At 40.7% G+C, this 16,971-nt stretch overlaps 1 protein-coding gene across 1 annotated transcript in view; it reads left to right on the top strand.

Annotated features, from left to right (window-relative positions):
* BCLAF3 (BCLAF1 and THRAP3 family member 3) overlaps positions 1-16,971 on the top strand; it is a 45,281-nt gene that overhangs the window by 13,685 nt on the left and 14,625 nt on the right. Inside the window, exons 2-5 of the mRNA XM_075263612.1 lie at positions 11,064-11,215; positions 12,296-12,350; positions 12,506-13,060; positions 15,409-16,053. Of these exons, the coding sequence (XP_075119713.1) occupies positions 12,310-12,350; positions 12,506-13,060; positions 15,409-16,053 (1,241 nt within the window). The 5' untranslated portion in view covers positions 11,064-11,215; positions 12,296-12,309. The remainder of the gene's footprint in view (positions 1-11,063; positions 11,216-12,295; positions 12,351-12,505; positions 13,061-15,408; positions 16,054-16,971) is intronic.

Here is a 16,971-nt window from a genome sequence, read left to right as displayed (position 1 = left end):
ACGTGTAATGAAAGGGATCGGTAAGCTTATTGATGATTTACATAACAAGCTGTTAATTTTTATATATGAGCCTCGGGGCTAAGACTACTTATATGACGCTCTCATATAAGATACGGCGGCAACAGGACTGACAGCTTAAGTAGCTTCTAGAGAAGGGATGGTCAAAGTGTTGCAGACTTTACGAGACAGTTAGACCAGTCCAGAAGCCAGATTAATTTTTAGTAGTACTAATAATAACTGTCAGTAACATCAGCAAACGCTCATCAGCAAATTTCTTGAAGCTTTGGCTTCCTTGGATTTCTCAAGCCCTTTCTTATATAAATGGGAACATTGAGTTGGCACGTCTGTCAGGTAAGATTCGGTTAAGTGTGTCGTTAAGGACTGATGTTATACTTGGTGTACTTGACTAACACAATCTACTCAAGTTTTGTGAACCTTTGGCTATGTTCTCCTATACGTGACCCTTCTTTAAGTGCCTTTTAATGTGTAACTAAACGTTTCAACAACATAGGTTTAGGGGCAGCATTTGATTGATTTTGTAACATTTTGTCTCCTTTCTGTGAAATCCTGCATTTTTAAAAATTTGTTTTTTTTTTCTTTTGAAATGCAGATTGTGAGCCCATATAGGGATCACAATGTACATTCTTTTTTTTATTTTTTTATTTTTTTCATTTAAGTATGTCTTTGTAGAATGGGAGGAAATCCACGCAAACCCGGGGAGAACATACAAACTCCTTGTAAATGTTGTTCCTGCCGGGATTCGAACCCAAGACTCCAGCGCTGCAAGGCTGCACTGCTAACCACTGAGCCACCGTGTTACCCTGTTTCCATGTTTCTTTATTGAATTGCTTCTCATTGTGCATTGGATTGTCCATAATGCAGGGAAAATGAGGGTGGGGAAGGGTCACATCAAACCGATATATCTCAGGCATTATAAAACCTAGAAATTTGATTCAGGTGTCATATGAAAGAGGACATTGTCATCCTCGTAAATAACACACTGCCTTGCACATAGACATATCCCTGTTTGGAAACACGATAGGGATTAAGATATTTGTATACAGCTGTGACTGCTCCAAATATCTCTGGAAATAATAAAAAATATAAAAGACCCTGCACAACGATGCAATAGAAAAATAAGACTTACTTTATTAGGGGCGTTTCAGCTTTTCTCAAGAACAAGGTTCTTTTAGAGATCTGAAACATTGCAGATATGGGCTAATAAAGTATGCCTTATTTTTCTAATATTTTTTTTTTTTCGGAAATGATAGAGAAAGAACTGCAACTGCCTAGAAGCTCTGCGTTATTTTAAAGGTGAGAATTTCCTCTTTCATATAACAGTTCACACAGAGTCAAATGGGCCGGAACCCGCGTCAGAATCCGGCTCAAAAAACCTCCTCCCATTGAAATCAATGGGCGCCGGTCATTACCTTTTTCCGCAAGCGGTTTGTTCCCGCTGAAGCGAGCTGCCTTTTCATCAGGCATATTCCGCAGCTGATTCAGCCGCAGACATCCGCCTCGCGACACCTCCCTCCCGACTAGGTCTATTCATTTGGGCCTAATATGGAGCGGGAAGCGGCTAGCTGCGGCAGGCGCATTTTGGTCCAGATTCTGAGGTGACTTCCCGCATCAAAATACGGATCATTTTATTCTGTGTGAACGAGCCCTAAAACCAGGTTTCTTTTTTTTATGATGGCTGAGATATAACAGTTTTGAAATGACCCCCACACCCTTACCTTCCCCGCATGACCCACAAGCCCATATATTGTACAAAGTGAGAAGGGAAAGGATAAAGTAATGCAGGATTTCACAAAAAAAATTGTTATTAAAATATATTATAAAATATATTAACGACACACATACTGCCAGAAAATGAAAAGTTTAGTTTCTATTTAAGATTGGCTGGTGTAAAGGCGAAGCTGTGTTCAGCTTTGTGACGCGTTGTGTAGTCGTTACAGATTCATCCTACACTAATGGGAAAGGAAAGATGTTGGCATGGACGTCTATGACACACCACATTTGCAGGCAGAACACACCATAAACATTGCTATTAATTGTCCTATAAACATGATGGTGTGTTACAAAAGCTCCAACAAATTGCTGAGTTGCAGTGTCCTAGTTTCCAGAATATCTGGTATACTTTGTGCTACGCTGTTTTATTGGCATCCTAATTTCTTTGATTTTTTTTTTTTTTTTTTTTGGTGGTCAGATTTGGAGGAGGGATGAAACCTTAAAGCGATTTCCCCATCTTATAAAGTCATGGGACATCCCTAGGATATGCCTTTTATTACTTTATATCGCTTTTTTTCCACCACTATCAGTATGTCTTTGGAAGAAGGAAAAAGTATGTTTTTGTACCGTGTTAGCCAGTGGGTATAAAATATAAAAAAAAAAACAAAAAAAACAAAACAAAACTTGAGTCTTCAGTAGTTGATACCTTTTTTAATGGATGACTAATAATGAAGACAGATTAGAAGCTTTCGGGATAACTCAGATCCCTTCCTCAGGTATAGTATAAAAACAGTTTCTGAAGGTTGGATATTTATGTACAAAGGGGACACATAAGAATAGAATAGAAACTGATGGTCCTTGGTAAACTATTATCAGTGCACAAGGTCCTTATCAGCTCAGAGTTGTCTTTTATGGCTGCTTTGATCAGTGATGATTCCTATAAAAGGCCATAAAACCGTGTGACAGATTCAGCCCCCCTGGAGTGTGTTGAACAGGGTCATCAACTTGTATTCATAAATCCTTCTGTCTTTCTTTGATTTGAAGTTTCCCCTTACAATCAAAATTTTCATGTCATTGGTGATATTCTGATCTTGTTTGCAAAAATGTTTTTGAACAGGAAGGTCCATTCTCTTCTCTCTACTTGTGTGGCGATGTGAGTTTATTCGCATTCTAAGTTTTTGACCGGTCTCTCCAACATACAGATTTTCAGAGGGGTATTTGGTGCATATTATTAAATAGACTACATTCGTTGTGTTGCCAGTGAAGGTACCTGGTATCTTGTAGTCCTGGGTAGAATCGGGGATCTTTATCTTGTCGGTGGTCATGATATGAGGGCAGGTTTTGCAGCTTTTCTGTCCAGACGGGAACATTCTTGTTGTGGTAGGAGGTGACAGTGAGCTGCTAATCACCATATTCCTGAGGTTTGGTGGCTGTCTGTAGCATAGGAGAGGGGGGTCTAGAAATATGGATTTTAGATGGTTGTCTTTTTGCAGCAGTGGATGAAACTTGCGTGTGATTCCTCTCAGCGTCTCCAGGTGGGGGTTATATGTGACAACCAGGGGCACCCGATTGTTTTCCTGTTTGGTATTGTATTTTAATAACTCCGATCTTGGTATCCTGGTGGCTCTGGTGATTTGGTTTTCAACTGTTCTTGGATGGTAACCCTTCCTCCAGAATGTGTTTTTGAGGCCCCTAAGTGTTTGTCTCTATCTGTAGGGTCTAAACATATGCGATGGTATCTGATGGCCTGGCTGTAGACAATGGAGTTCTTATGTGCTTGGGATGAAAGCTATCCCATCTTAGGTAGGTAGGGCGGTCAATCGGCTTCCGATACAGCGATGTGTGAACTTGGTTGTTCTGTGTCTTGATAACTGTGTCCAGGAAGTTAATTTCAGAGAAGGAGTGACTGAGTGTCAGGTTGATGGTGGGATGGAACTGGTTAAAATGTTCATGGAAGGTTTTCAGTTGTTGTTTTTTTTTATATGTCTTTGGAGTGTGGGAGGAAACACAGGGAGAACATGCAAACTCCTTGCAGATGTTGCAGGATTCGAACTCAGGACTCCAGCACTGCAAGGCTGCAGTGCTAACCACTTATACTACTTTTCGTTTAGTGACGGATCAATTTTTGAGACCCTAACTAATTCTTAAACCCTAAAAGTCCCCTTCCCCTATTCTCCCACACAGTGTCACCCTGTAGTATACGTCAGCTGCAGTTTCTTGCAGTTAGGTGGCCAGGAAGAACATATAGCCACTAGAGCATCCACTTTTGTCAATATGCCTTCTCTTTATAAGGTGGATAGATCCCTTTTAATCCTGACTTCAACCAAAAATGCATTTATAACTAGTGGAATTGATTTCCATTTATTTGAGGGGGCGTTCACACTATCGCCTGCTGTGCGTCCCGACGATCAGCTTTAAATCCCATTCGTACATGCAGAACTTTGTGTCCATGCCAAAAAAATAAAACGGTTTCCAGGTGGAGAGGCTGCACACGGACATCGGCAGTCACCTTTAAAAATCCTTTCAAATGAATGGGGTGTAAGGCTGACCGCTGGCAAGTCATCCCCTGTCCAGTTTTCCTGGGGTTTAGGATGGAAACCCCAAGGCGGACAGCAGCAGTAGTGTGAATGACCCCCTTACACAGCCCCCTACTCCATACACAGTAACATTCAGTGAGAGGCAGGAACAGCTCCCAATACAGAAACAAGGGGAAGAGTTAAAAATGCAGGATTTCACAGAAAGGAGCCAAAATCTGTTAATAAAGTATATTACATAATGTATTAATGACACAAATACTGCCAGAAAATCAAGTTTACTTCCGCTTTAACACATGTCATGTTATACACTACGTACAGTTTTTCCCCATTCTCTCTGGGGTATACGTGGTATAATAGCAGCAGCCATTTGTTCTGTCATTTGAGTAGAATTGTGTTTTCCTCATACTCTGCTGACTAAAGATTTACAGTCGTCTCCCCCCACCGTATAGGATGCCTGTCTGACCTCTGCAGAAAGACAATGAGCTTGTGTGTCTTGTGTGTACTCAGCGGCTTTTTTTATGCCTTTTCTTTTTTTGTTGATTGTGATAAAATTCCCGGCACACATTTCTGAAGTGTCCTTGAAGTGCTAATGTGAAGTGATCTTTAACGCCAGTGGTGGCCGCCGCTGCGAGTAATTTCGCCGTCCCCATTACCATAATCCTTTTTTATGTTTTTAAACCTTTCTAAAACTTTAATTGCTCAATTTCGCTAAGTTTTTTTTTTTTTTTTTTTAAGTAACCTCTCCCTTCTATGTCAGATAATTGTATGGCATAGAGATGTCTGAATTTATACAGATATTTCAGAATATCTCAGCTTTTCCTTTATAGTTTCTATGTTTTGCCATGCTGTATGTATTTAATGAGAATGGGGGCGATCACGTTCTAACGATTAACCCTTCACTTGACATTGTATGAGCAATGGAATTGCAAAGGATTGGATTGCAACTAGACACATTTGTAAAAGACATTCCTTGGTTGCTATGGTTGGAATGCGAAGCCAACCCTAGCATGGGTATAGGGGTTGTATATTGGGTGATGTTTAGATGGACGTTCTATAGAACGAGACTATTGTTCAAGGGGTTTTTTCTTTTATATGTAAAATGCCTCTATATTTCAAAACGGTTAAAGGGATTCTATCATTAGAATCCTTTGTTATTATTAACCTGTAGGAATAGCCTTAAGAAAGGCTATTCTTCTCCTACCTTTAGATGCCATTCGTTAGATATTTCCAGGTTTCTTCGGTATGCAAATTATTTTTCTCGCAGCACTGGGGGCGGTCCCCTGCGCTCAAACAGTACTAGGGGCGTCCAGTGCCACCTCATCTTCTTCTGTAACACCTCTCCACCACGTCCTCTTCTAAAATCCAAAACGTGCGCAGTTGGCTCTGCCATCGGGCTTTGGGCAGAGCTGACTGCGCGTGTCCGCGGCCATTTTCTTGTGGCCGCTTACACGAGCGTACTGTGCATGCAGTGCCTGAATTTATTTTTCATTGTATTTGTATAATGAATTACGGTATAGACATAGTTTGTTACATATTTTTCTTTCTTTTCTGAATTGGAGAATCTGCTACTGTTATCAGCCATTTATGATGTCGAAATCACTGTAAGATTTGGGTCTGATTCCCGAATCCACAGCCCTGGAAAATTCCACCATGTTAACATTGACCCGTGGGACCCACTTTAGATATTCAAGGAGCAGGTGGCACCAGGTAGATGATTTCAATATTCCATCTTCCACCATATGTCTTCGTCTAGTGGGATAACATGGATACGTCTACCTATGGAAATTAGTATTTCTTGACATTTTTTGAACATTAGGTTTGCAAGGTCTTGTAGGCGACTCTCTAAAAATGTTAGCATCTAGTATTTTCATATTGCTATTCTCTTATGGTGGAATATTTTTCTATTTCTAGATCATTTGGCTTCTATATTTGCTATTTCTTCCTTTTATAATTTATTTTACTTTGGTATTCATACCCCTTACCATTCTTTGCCACATCTGTTTATATTTATGGAATATTCTACATGATGAGAAGTCCTTGGTCAGCGCTTCTTTTAATATAACACTGGAGTTTATTTCAGCAATCTTTAGATTCCACAGATCTCGCCCCATCGCCTTCCAAATACTTTGGGAAATGAATACATGATGTTTTATCTTCACCAGCGTTGTACAATCCTATTGTCTTTTTTTGTGTGTGTAATTGAAAAGGTTCTTCACGAAAAATGACTTGTATTAGTAACACTAGGAACTGAATGAATTTGGCACGTTACTTTTGGTGACCCAGTGGCGATTAGAATGTGACAACCAAGTTGGCTGCACTGCTTGTTCTAACTTTTGCAAACATTGCCATGCAAGAAAGCAAACAAAATAAACATAATACCGTAATCACCTTTGGATAACTTGTTCTAACTTCTGACTTCCTAGATTTATAGCTGTTTTTGGGTGCTTTCCAGTGCGTTCCCTGCCTTATTACTGATATACACCTTCGTCCCCTGGGATCCTGTTTAGTAACTTTGCAGAAGGACGCTGAGGAGGCCAGAACTCTAGTTCTTCTGACTGTCATGAAGCCATTCTGAGCCACTGACATCAGATCAGTAAACTGGACTCTGCCATGTGACAGAAGCGGCCCTCTGCAAAGACAGTAAATGGGGGCTGAGGTGTATACTAATAATATAGCCTAAGCATTGCAGGAAATATACAGATAAATTGTTATATTTGCAGATAACCCTTTAAAGACTGGGGACATCTAGGCAGTACTAATGGGTTAACAAAAGTGACCTCCGCTGTGGATTTTAAGCCTTCATGTCAGTTATTGCTGCAGCTTTCACTTGTTTTTCACCTTTGCAAAACAGAAATTGAAAGCTATAGGAGACCTGCAGCAGTTATAGCAAGGTGACCTGAGTCCAGGTGGCTTTCAGGGTAGTGTGATCGTCCTGTGTGTCCCCAGGTTAAGACCGGCCCTTTTGTACTGATCTGTTTCCCAATGCATGTGTCATGCTGTAGCAGGTGTCTGACATTAGAGGAGTAGTTGTCAGGTTGTGCTTTGCCTGAAATCTGCCAGTGCAGGTCTGAAGTAGTCATACAGGGTGTCACACCTAACAACTGTCTTGTTATTTTATAGTCAGTCTGGCAATGAGATGAGAATGGGAAAACTATTCTGGTATTGCCCTGCCATTCATATTGCTATCATTTAATATAAAAAATATACCCCCTCCTTCCTCTACGACATCTAGATTTGTCACCAGGGGTTGTCATGCTGAGACATTCCCTTTAAGGCTGATATGTCATGCATTTATGTCATGGTGTTGAAATTAAGAGTATTCCCATCTCAAGGATCCCATCCAAACTGCAAGCTTAAGTAACGTTTAAGTTTTCCCAAATCCATTTAGCAATGCTGCTTTGTTTACCTGCTATGTGATATCCTCCCCTTGTTTACACATCGTTTCCTTGGTCCCTGGCCTGTATCTCTTTTTATCTAGCATTATAGTACATGTGACGTGATTCACTGCTCTCTGGAGGGGAGGGAGGCTGAGTTCTCAGACCATGGTTGCTCTGAGCTGTTGTGTCCTGCAACAAGGTCAGCTAATTGTAGTTTGCTACTCTAGGTAAACACAAAGAAATCATTGCATTTACTGCTAGTCCGTTTTCTGTTGTGGCAACAAGTAAGTTTTTTGGAAAAAAAAATATATTTTTATTTACTTCACATATTTGATCTGCAATTTGAGCTCGCCCACCATCTTGTTGTAGAATACATGAAGTAAGAAGAAGAGACAGCAGGCAAACTCCTGCTCGCAATCCAAAAACCACATCTAATTTGTCATTGAAATGCAAATATGTTTTTTTTGATGGGATGATGGGTGAATTTCATAACCACACACACACCCCATCCTAATAGCTTAGAGAGTACCTCCACTTATGTGGAAAAGTAGTCCGCAAAATTCCATCTGCTAACCCAGCCATGTATAACTAAACAAAAATAGACAGCCGGAAACAATTATACTCGAATTCTGGAACCAGGAAGAAAATAATAATTTAAGGTGTGCCGGCATATGTCAGTTCTCTCCATATCATTACCCAACCAGTAGTGAAGTCGTTGTCTCTGACATAAAGGTGTGGAGCTACTACAAACAGACGTGTTCAGATCTTTGACCTGCACAAGATGTTTACGTCGTCTTCATTGTTCAATATCTTTTGGCTGGCTTGTGTGATGTTCCCTGAACTCTAGAATTACTCCATTTATAATTTAAAGGGGAAATGTAGGTGACTGTAGACAGTCCTCGGTAATACAGGAGTATATCTTACTACAGGAGACCTGCTGCCTTTTCACACGCAAGAGATCTTAAAGGGGTTCTCCAGGGAGTCTGTGAACACTTATTTCGTCTGGGGTTTTTAGGGGTTCCAGGCTGGTTCTGACCCAGAGTCACTTGATCAGAACCAGAACCTGGCCCCCAAGTCATTCCACAGCCTTCTTCCTCTCCTGTGTTCAACACTGGTTAACTGTATCATGGGAACTGGTTTTACTATTGTCATGATGTGTTCAGCCGGCCCCCAAACACATGTACCTAGCAGTGAACACAGGAGAGGTGGAGAAGACAAAACCCCAGCAAAATATACAACAAAAATGCTGCGTTTCCACAACATGGGAACTTAGGCTAAAGAGGTTTTTCTAGGTTAAGGGCCAGTTAAAACGCAGTAAAATGGCGTGTATTATAATATTTTTGTATTTTGTATTTTTTGTTTTGTTTTTTACATGAAGTCAATGGGAGTCTATGGGAGTCTTATTTTACACGTGTAAAATTACATTCCAAAATACACACCATTTTACTCCGTGTGAACTGGCCCTAACGATAATGATAACTCATCATTTGGATAGGACGTTGATATCAGCCATGCAAAGAGGCCATCAGCATTGGAACAAATACAGAGAATCTAGTCAGATGCGCAGCTCTGTTGTGTGTGTGGTGGCTGAGCCTTGTCACAGCAGCCCAGCTCCCATTCACTGTAGTGCAGTGCCGATAGCCAAGAGTAGAAGATTTCGGATGGGAACCAACTTTGTTTGAACCAGCAGTGGATTTCTTCCTGCACCTGCTGTTCACGCTTTCTTCTGCTGGTGCTAAACTCTTCCAAGGGTCTTCTTAAATTGTGTCTTTAGTGTACTTTTACCATATGTCACAGGAAAGCTATTGGGCATACATTAAATTAACCTACAGGCTTTCCATTATGCTTTCCATTATGCCAGCGGAGGCCCAGAGCGTTGTTTTGCCTCTGTTCATTAATACATGGGTTCCCATCTTTACTGTATGGAAAGTGCAACAGACTGCAGTGTGCCATAAAGAAGCATCCTAAATACATCTATACCATACAGTATATACTTAGGCTATGTTCACACTATATTAATGTCCATTGCTGTCATCTAACATAGGTAGAGTTAATGGACATAGAGCCCCCTCTATCTGTGTCTGATCCTTTCCAACATGATGGACACAGTCTTCCATCATGTTTGTTCAATTTTGTAATGGAGGAAAAAGTTCTGGATGCGTGTTTTTTTTAAAGTTTTTTTTTTACATGGAGTGAATGCAGTCGGACACGTGACGGAGGGGGCTCTTTCTGCATCGCTCTCCTCTTGCGACGGCTGAGAACAACGGACAATAAATAACATTAGCGTGATCCCACCTTAAGTCCACTTTATTCAGATATCCGTGGCTAATACAAGTTAGGAGTTGCTACTGATTTGTCCCGGCCAAGGGCATGTTGTGCTTAGTTCTATTACTCGGAAGGATGGTATATGGTAAGCTGTCGTGAGCTCTCGGCCATCTGTGCTAGGTCGTGTCACTGGCTGTAATTTTCCGGTGCTTTGCTTTAACCCTTTAATGGCTGGGGTATTTCAAGATTTTTAAGCAAATCAATGCAGTGTGATGATCCGCATTCAACGCACTTGGTAAAGTGGATTTCCAAAATTATGGAGTGTATCGGACATGGCATAGAAGTGCGTACAGATGTGTATTTATACCGCCATTGGGACATGTTGACTGTCATCTTTATACCAGTCTACGTAATAGTTGTGTGGTTTGTTCCAAAATAAATATAAGATACATTCCTCTTAATACATTTTTCACCCACCTGACATAAGGAAAATAAAATGTGCAAAAAAATAAAAATAATAATAATTTAAAAAAAACGTCCTCCTATTCTATTTAATATGATCTAGTTGGTGTCTCCTTGCAGGTCTCATCCACTTTCATCTTGCTGTTTATATGCCAGATATTGTTTGATGTTTCTTTAAGAAGCAATTCCCTAAACGCTGTAAAATAGACAGACATTAACCTGCTGTGGAAACTTGGTCAGTCTAAGTGCTGTATTACTTGTGGTTTTTTCCCCTGGACAGTCTTTTGTCTTGATGGGGTGCAAATAGATGAATATAGAAAGCTTCTATGGTCTGGCGCTTGTCACAAACCCAGGCATGATTTCCTTAGGCTGTGTTCACACTACCGTTATTTATATCCATCCTGTCATCCATCATAGGATAACAGCAATGGACATTAATGACATTAACTATTGCAAAGTAATGAACACGTATGGAACCCCCTCTGTGTCTGTGTTTGTTATATGGGGGTCTGTGTGGTTTCCGCCCTGTTTCTGCACAAAATAAGCGGAGAGAACAGTGCTGCTTGCAGTTCTATTTGTTGGTTTAGTTTACGCCACTGTTGTTAGTAAATCTGCTCTAATGTTACTAAAAACTACTGTCTGAGAAAGGACAATCTCTCTTAATTTTTTTTAAATCTTTCTCTCTTTGTAGATTTTATTGAGAAAACAATATGACCCATGTGAATCGTCTTTCTAAACCTGTGACTGCTTAGGAGCGAAGGATGACATACAACACAACCTTGGGATAAGAGCCGCCGAAAACCTTAAATGCGTTTTGACATCCTTGAGGGTTGTACATTAGTGGTAAGATGATCTAACTAACTTAGTAATACAGACTGAACAGGCCCTGGCTGCCACCTCTACTGGCAAGGCTGTTCAAGTCAATTCCCCGTAAAATAACAATTCTGGAGCATCTTCTCTTAGAATTTTGAAATTGACTGTTCCAATTTTTCCATTCCCCTTTATTCGTAAGTGTCACTGACAGGCGCCCCTACAAAGTCTGTGAAAGAGAACTGTACTACTTGTTAATTAAGTTGTTCATTTCCAGGAGGAGTAACAGAGAGCTATCATAATGCAGAATGGTAACAAAGTATAATCTCTATCTAGCGGGCATATATAATTCAACGGGAATATAACGCCATCATTAAGTGTTACTCCCCAGAATACAGCGCCTACTTCTCTTGGAATATTTTGTGCCAGTAGGCTGACGCCGCATTTAGGACGGGTTCACACCTGCGCCCGCACCGCTTTCGAGTTTCTGTCTTCTGCCGAGAGAAACTGGACAAGAGACGAAAACCCGGTGATCAGTTTTCAAACCCATTCACTTGAATGGGTTTGCAAAGTGACCGCCCGCGAGTGTCTTCTGGTCTCCACGGCAAAACTTTTTTTTTTTTTTTTTCTTTAACCAGACACAAAGTCGGACATGCAGGACTTTGTGTCTGGTTAAAGAAAAACAAAAAACAGTTTTGCTGCAGAGAGGAAGAAGATGCTCACGGGCAGACACTTTGCAAACCCATTCAAGTTAATAGGTTTGAAAACTGACCTCCGGATTTCCGTCTCTTGTCCAGTTTCTTTCAGTGGAAGACGGAAACCCAAAAGCAGAAACCGGGCGCAGGTGTGAACCCGCCCTTAGCTTAGCAGAGCTACAACTGTCCAAGCAGTACATTTATTTCAGAATATTCCTTACAATAATTTCCTTGCAAAAAGCCAACCTGCTATAGTTTTCTCAGCCATACCAGCTGAACTCTAAGGACATATAATGGTATTTTTTTCTTCAGTTATAATTCTTGCCTATGCTTTATTGTAAATTGAATTATGTAAAAAAAAATTAATAATGTTTACTCCTTCTCACATCAAATTAATTGTTCTTTACTTACTTTTAAGGCCACCATTAAAATATGGCAAAATCCCGCTCCAGATCACCCAGGTGGAAATCCAGGTTAGTATACAGCTATAACAAGCCATGTAAGCCAATTGGAACAGTGTGATTATATCTTCTTTGTACTTCAGATTAATGCCCAGTTCTCTTAAAATGTAGTAGTATTGCAGCATGATGTCTACCCATATGTTATATTCTTATGTATTTGTGTGTAGACCTCCTCCATACAGAAGTCCAGAGCACAATAGGCACCGACACTTTCAAGACCATTACCAAGATGGTGAAGGGTTCCATAGAAACCCCAGAAGGCCCATTCATTGGGAAGAAGAAAGACATGGACAAAACAATTCAAGGATGACTCCGTATAAGCGCTATAATGATAAAAGCTACGAGCACGATTCATTTTCTACAGACTTAAGGAAATTACCTTTCGATTCGTCCAGTCGATTTAAGAGACTACATTCTCCAGATAGGAGAGGAGATGGCAACCGGAGATTTCCAACAAAATATCCCGAGGATCATAATAGACATGGTCACAGAGAACACCGAGATTATCACCACAGAAGTCAAGAACCTAATGCACACACTGAAACCAATGGTTTTAAACCTGCAAGACGAGAAGAGACTTTTCACAGACCTTACCACAGAGAACCTGATAGGGATTGGAATGGCCATGACGGTCACTGGAACCAAGATCATACAGATTCTTATTTACCACCACCCGGCAGAAGATCGGAAGAATTTGTGGATCGAAATTCGTTTCACAAGAGGTAGAGATTGTTTTAGTGTCATGTTAGATTTTGGTATATATTTGTATTTGTATTTGTATTATACTAGGTTTTAGACCTCTACTTTGTTTTAGGGCTAGTTCACATGGGGAGGGGGGGGGGGATTGTCGCGGCTTCCCCCTCCGGAGTCTGCTCAAATGAATGGGCCGATTCCGGAGGTTGCTGCCGCCAGGCGGACGTCGCAGCACGACGAGCCTCGGAATCCGTCCGAAGAAAGGGCAGCTCACTTCTTTTTTCCGCTAGCGGTCTCCATAAGGGCTAGTTCACACGTGAACAAAGGGGCGGATTTTGACAGCAGATTTCGCTTCAAAATCCGCCCCTTTACAATGGTGGTCTATGTAGACCACCGGGCTTTTTTTTTCCCGCTAGCGGCGGGCTGCCGCTAGCGGAGAAAAGAAAGGACATGCCCTTTCTTCAGGCGGAAGCCACGCGGCTTCCACCCCCGGCAGCTCCCTCCTATGTCGGCTCATTCATTTGAGCTGACAGCGGAGGGGAAAGCCGCGACCGCGATGGTCGCAGCAGGCGGGTTTTGACAAGAGAGAGACGCGGCTCACCGCGTCTCTCTCGGTGTCAAAACCCGTGCGGGCAGTTCATGTGTGAACTGACCCTAAACCACCATTGTGAGGGGGCGGATTATGATGTGGATACAGCGCCATAATCCGCCCCCTCTGTGCCCGTGTGAACGGGCCCTAACAGTTGCGTATTGTTAGATCCATTGATAGCTACGTAAGGACCTGTTCGCACCTCAGTACAGTATATTTTTTAGGTCTTTGTTTAAAGTGTACCTCCAGTTAAAAATAAAGCACTTTTCATAAATGAATAATACAGGTAAAGAGATATATGTAAAACTTGTAATATATCTTCTTTAAGAAATATGTATGCTTCCAACTTGTCAAGCAGAATTACTTTGTGCATAGTAGTCTATGGAGAGGGGAGAGGGGAAGAAGAGGCTGCTGGTTAAGGCACACTGTAAGTCATTGAGCTCTTTTACTACCGCCTTGTTTCAAGATAACAGTGTCCCATTGCACAGAATATGGCAATACATCAATTATCCCCTTCCCAATAACTGAAGTAACAGGACAGCGGATATGGTCGATGCTCAGAGCCACAAGCAATACTGACCAAGGCGCTATTTTTTTGGTGGTGCATGGTCGCTGCCTTTTGGAGAGGATTGCCAGTCCTCCCCAGGACAAGATCTGAAGCTTGCAATCTGTTGCCATGATAGTTCAGAACCTATTGAAGGCCCCCAGGATTTCTGGCCTTACGTTCTATTACAGGCTACATATGAGTGTTCGGCATTTTGCAGTAAATTAGCATTACTTAAAATAAAGCACGTCTGTAAATAAAATTAAACCCATACACATTTGGTGTCCGAAAACACCTGGTCTAAAAACTTATTTAAAAAAAATTCTCATGTGAATACAAAAATCAAGAAAGCCAACCTGTTGTTTGGGGGAGGGGTGGGTTTGCTCAGCAATCAAAGCAATAGACATTCCCCAAGATAGTATTACTAAAAATTAAATCTGGTGCCACAAAGAATTTTCCAGAATTTATTTTTTTTTTTTGCAAAGTTTTTTATTTTATTTATTTATTTTCTGGATTAAAACCTAAATAAAACTCTATAAATTTGGTATCCACAGAATCCTACCGACCCATAGAATACAGGTGACATGTTATTTTGGGTGCACAATGAATGCTGTAAGAACAAAGCCCGTAAGAAAGTAGCACAAACAAAGTTTTTTTTTCCAATTCCACCCCATTATGAATTTTTCTCCCGCTTCCCAGTACATTGTTCAGAATACTAAATAGTACCATTATGAAGTACATTTTGTCCCCACAAACTTTAAGCCCACTTAAGGCAGCACATTGGCTCCGTGCTTGCAGCACTTGGAATCTTGGGTTCAAATCCTGCCAAGGACAACATCTGCAAGGAATTTGTATGTTCTTCCCGTGTTTGCATGGGTTTCCTTCCATAATCCAAAGACATACTGATAGGGGGGGGGGAAACAAAAATTAAAGCCCATAAAATGGGAAAAAATAAAAATGGGATTTGGAATGCAGGGAGTCAAAAAATGGAACAATTCCTGTGGCAGGAAGAGGTTAACAGCCTCCTCTTCTCTCCATAGACTTCTGTGTGTGTGTTGGTTATGAATAGAACTACATGTAAATTAACAGACTGGTTGAATATAAGGAGGTAAGCTGCTTAATAACAGGAGAAGGAAACAGATTTCCTTAATCGGAGGTATTCTTTAAGTCATGTAGGCCGGTAATAGATTTCTCATCTGCTTCTATTTTCCCCAAAAATTCTAATAAATATTTTATCTCAACAGGCATCCAGAAAATCATGACTACAGAGAACATGAGCCACTTCCTAAGAGAACTAGAGAAGCGGATAGACACGACTACCGACCTCCACCTCGACATTCTCACTGGAATGACGATCATACGTCACAGCCATATCATGACAAGGCTTGGTCAAAAGATACAGATCTGAGAGATCCTAGTCCTGTTGTGTTCAAGACACATTCGGGAGAACTCGCCAAGATCCAGTATGACTACAGTCATAGGTCTCCGTCATACGTACACGCCGAGTCACACTTTTCAGATGACCGTTCCGAGAGACAAAACCGTTACGAAGAGAAAAACTGTCCCGCCAGAACCTCTCAGCACAACAGGTCAAGTACGAGTAACCGAGAAAGGGGAAAATTTTCTGAAAGACAACAAGAACCATCTACTAAATACAATGAAAGAAAGGCTCCGGATAGGGACATGTTCCAAACGGATAACAAATACCCAAATCATAAGCACAAGGAAAGCGTAAGAAAAGCTGAATACAGGAGGGAACCAAATTCTAAACGTCATATGGATAACCACAGTCCAAAATCTTCTGACCCAACCACAACCCCGAAGATTAATTCTGAAAAGGAATCCCTCATGGCTAATTTGGATTTGAAGAAACCTATGGATAAGTATAGGTATTATTTTTAATTACTCTCGTATTTTTTTTATATATTTATTTTTATATTTTTTTTTAAACATGGTTTTCTGTGAGAGCGAGGTAAAAGTTCATGCTTCTTTCACCCGTGGAAACAAGAGGATGACGTGAAAGAAGTTACTCTGAAAAATCCAGAAATTTTCATGCGTGAACCAAATTTCAATGGCGGAATTCCAGAAGAAATGTAGTAGGAAAAAAAAAAAAGTTATTGTAGGATCGTTTTATAATGGGGGGAAAAAAAAAAAAAAACCTAAAACCTGACGACATAAAATAGAAAAGAAGAAACCCGAAAAGTAAAAAATAAAATGGAAAACAGGAACATCCAAATATTTTCTTAAAAGGTCACGCTCCCTTCATACATGACAGCCGTGCGGATCATATGCACTCGGTTCTTCCAAGCCTAATATTTTTCGCAGAATGGCTTACGCTCTCGGTGACTTCACACACCAATTAATCTTTGGAAACGAGTTAGAACATTTGGTGATTGAAGAAATGTTGTTTTAATTCCCTAAAGAAAGCAGGGGGGAAAATTTACGAAAGTTTCCATGGGACCTACTTTACTGGAAAGAGAAATCGTAGCCTCTGTCAATCAAAAGTAATCTGTATGTTATGTGAAACTTTGGGAGACTTTATTAAAACAACAAACAAGCTGCTAAGTCGAAAACAGTCAAATCAGAGCTAATTAAGTTATTTTTTTTGCTTGGCGGTGCCATCGACTAATGTCCCGCGTAATGGGCGCTAACCGCGTTATGAAGACATTCCTATATACAGGATTTATTAACCTTAACGGTCTCGAATATCAAGAAATACGACCATCGCGGAACACCAACTATGTGGAATCCCATATAGAGACCACGTATGAACTGAAAACTTTCACTTTTATGAATTCTATTAACGA

Source organism: Leptodactylus fuscus, chromosome 2 (assembly GCF_031893055.1).
Source record: "Leptodactylus fuscus isolate aLepFus1 chromosome 2, aLepFus1.hap2, whole genome shotgun sequence".
Taxonomy (NCBI): domain Eukaryota; kingdom Metazoa; phylum Chordata; class Amphibia; order Anura; family Leptodactylidae; genus Leptodactylus; species Leptodactylus fuscus.
This window is presented reverse-complemented; position numbering and strand designations above follow the sequence as displayed.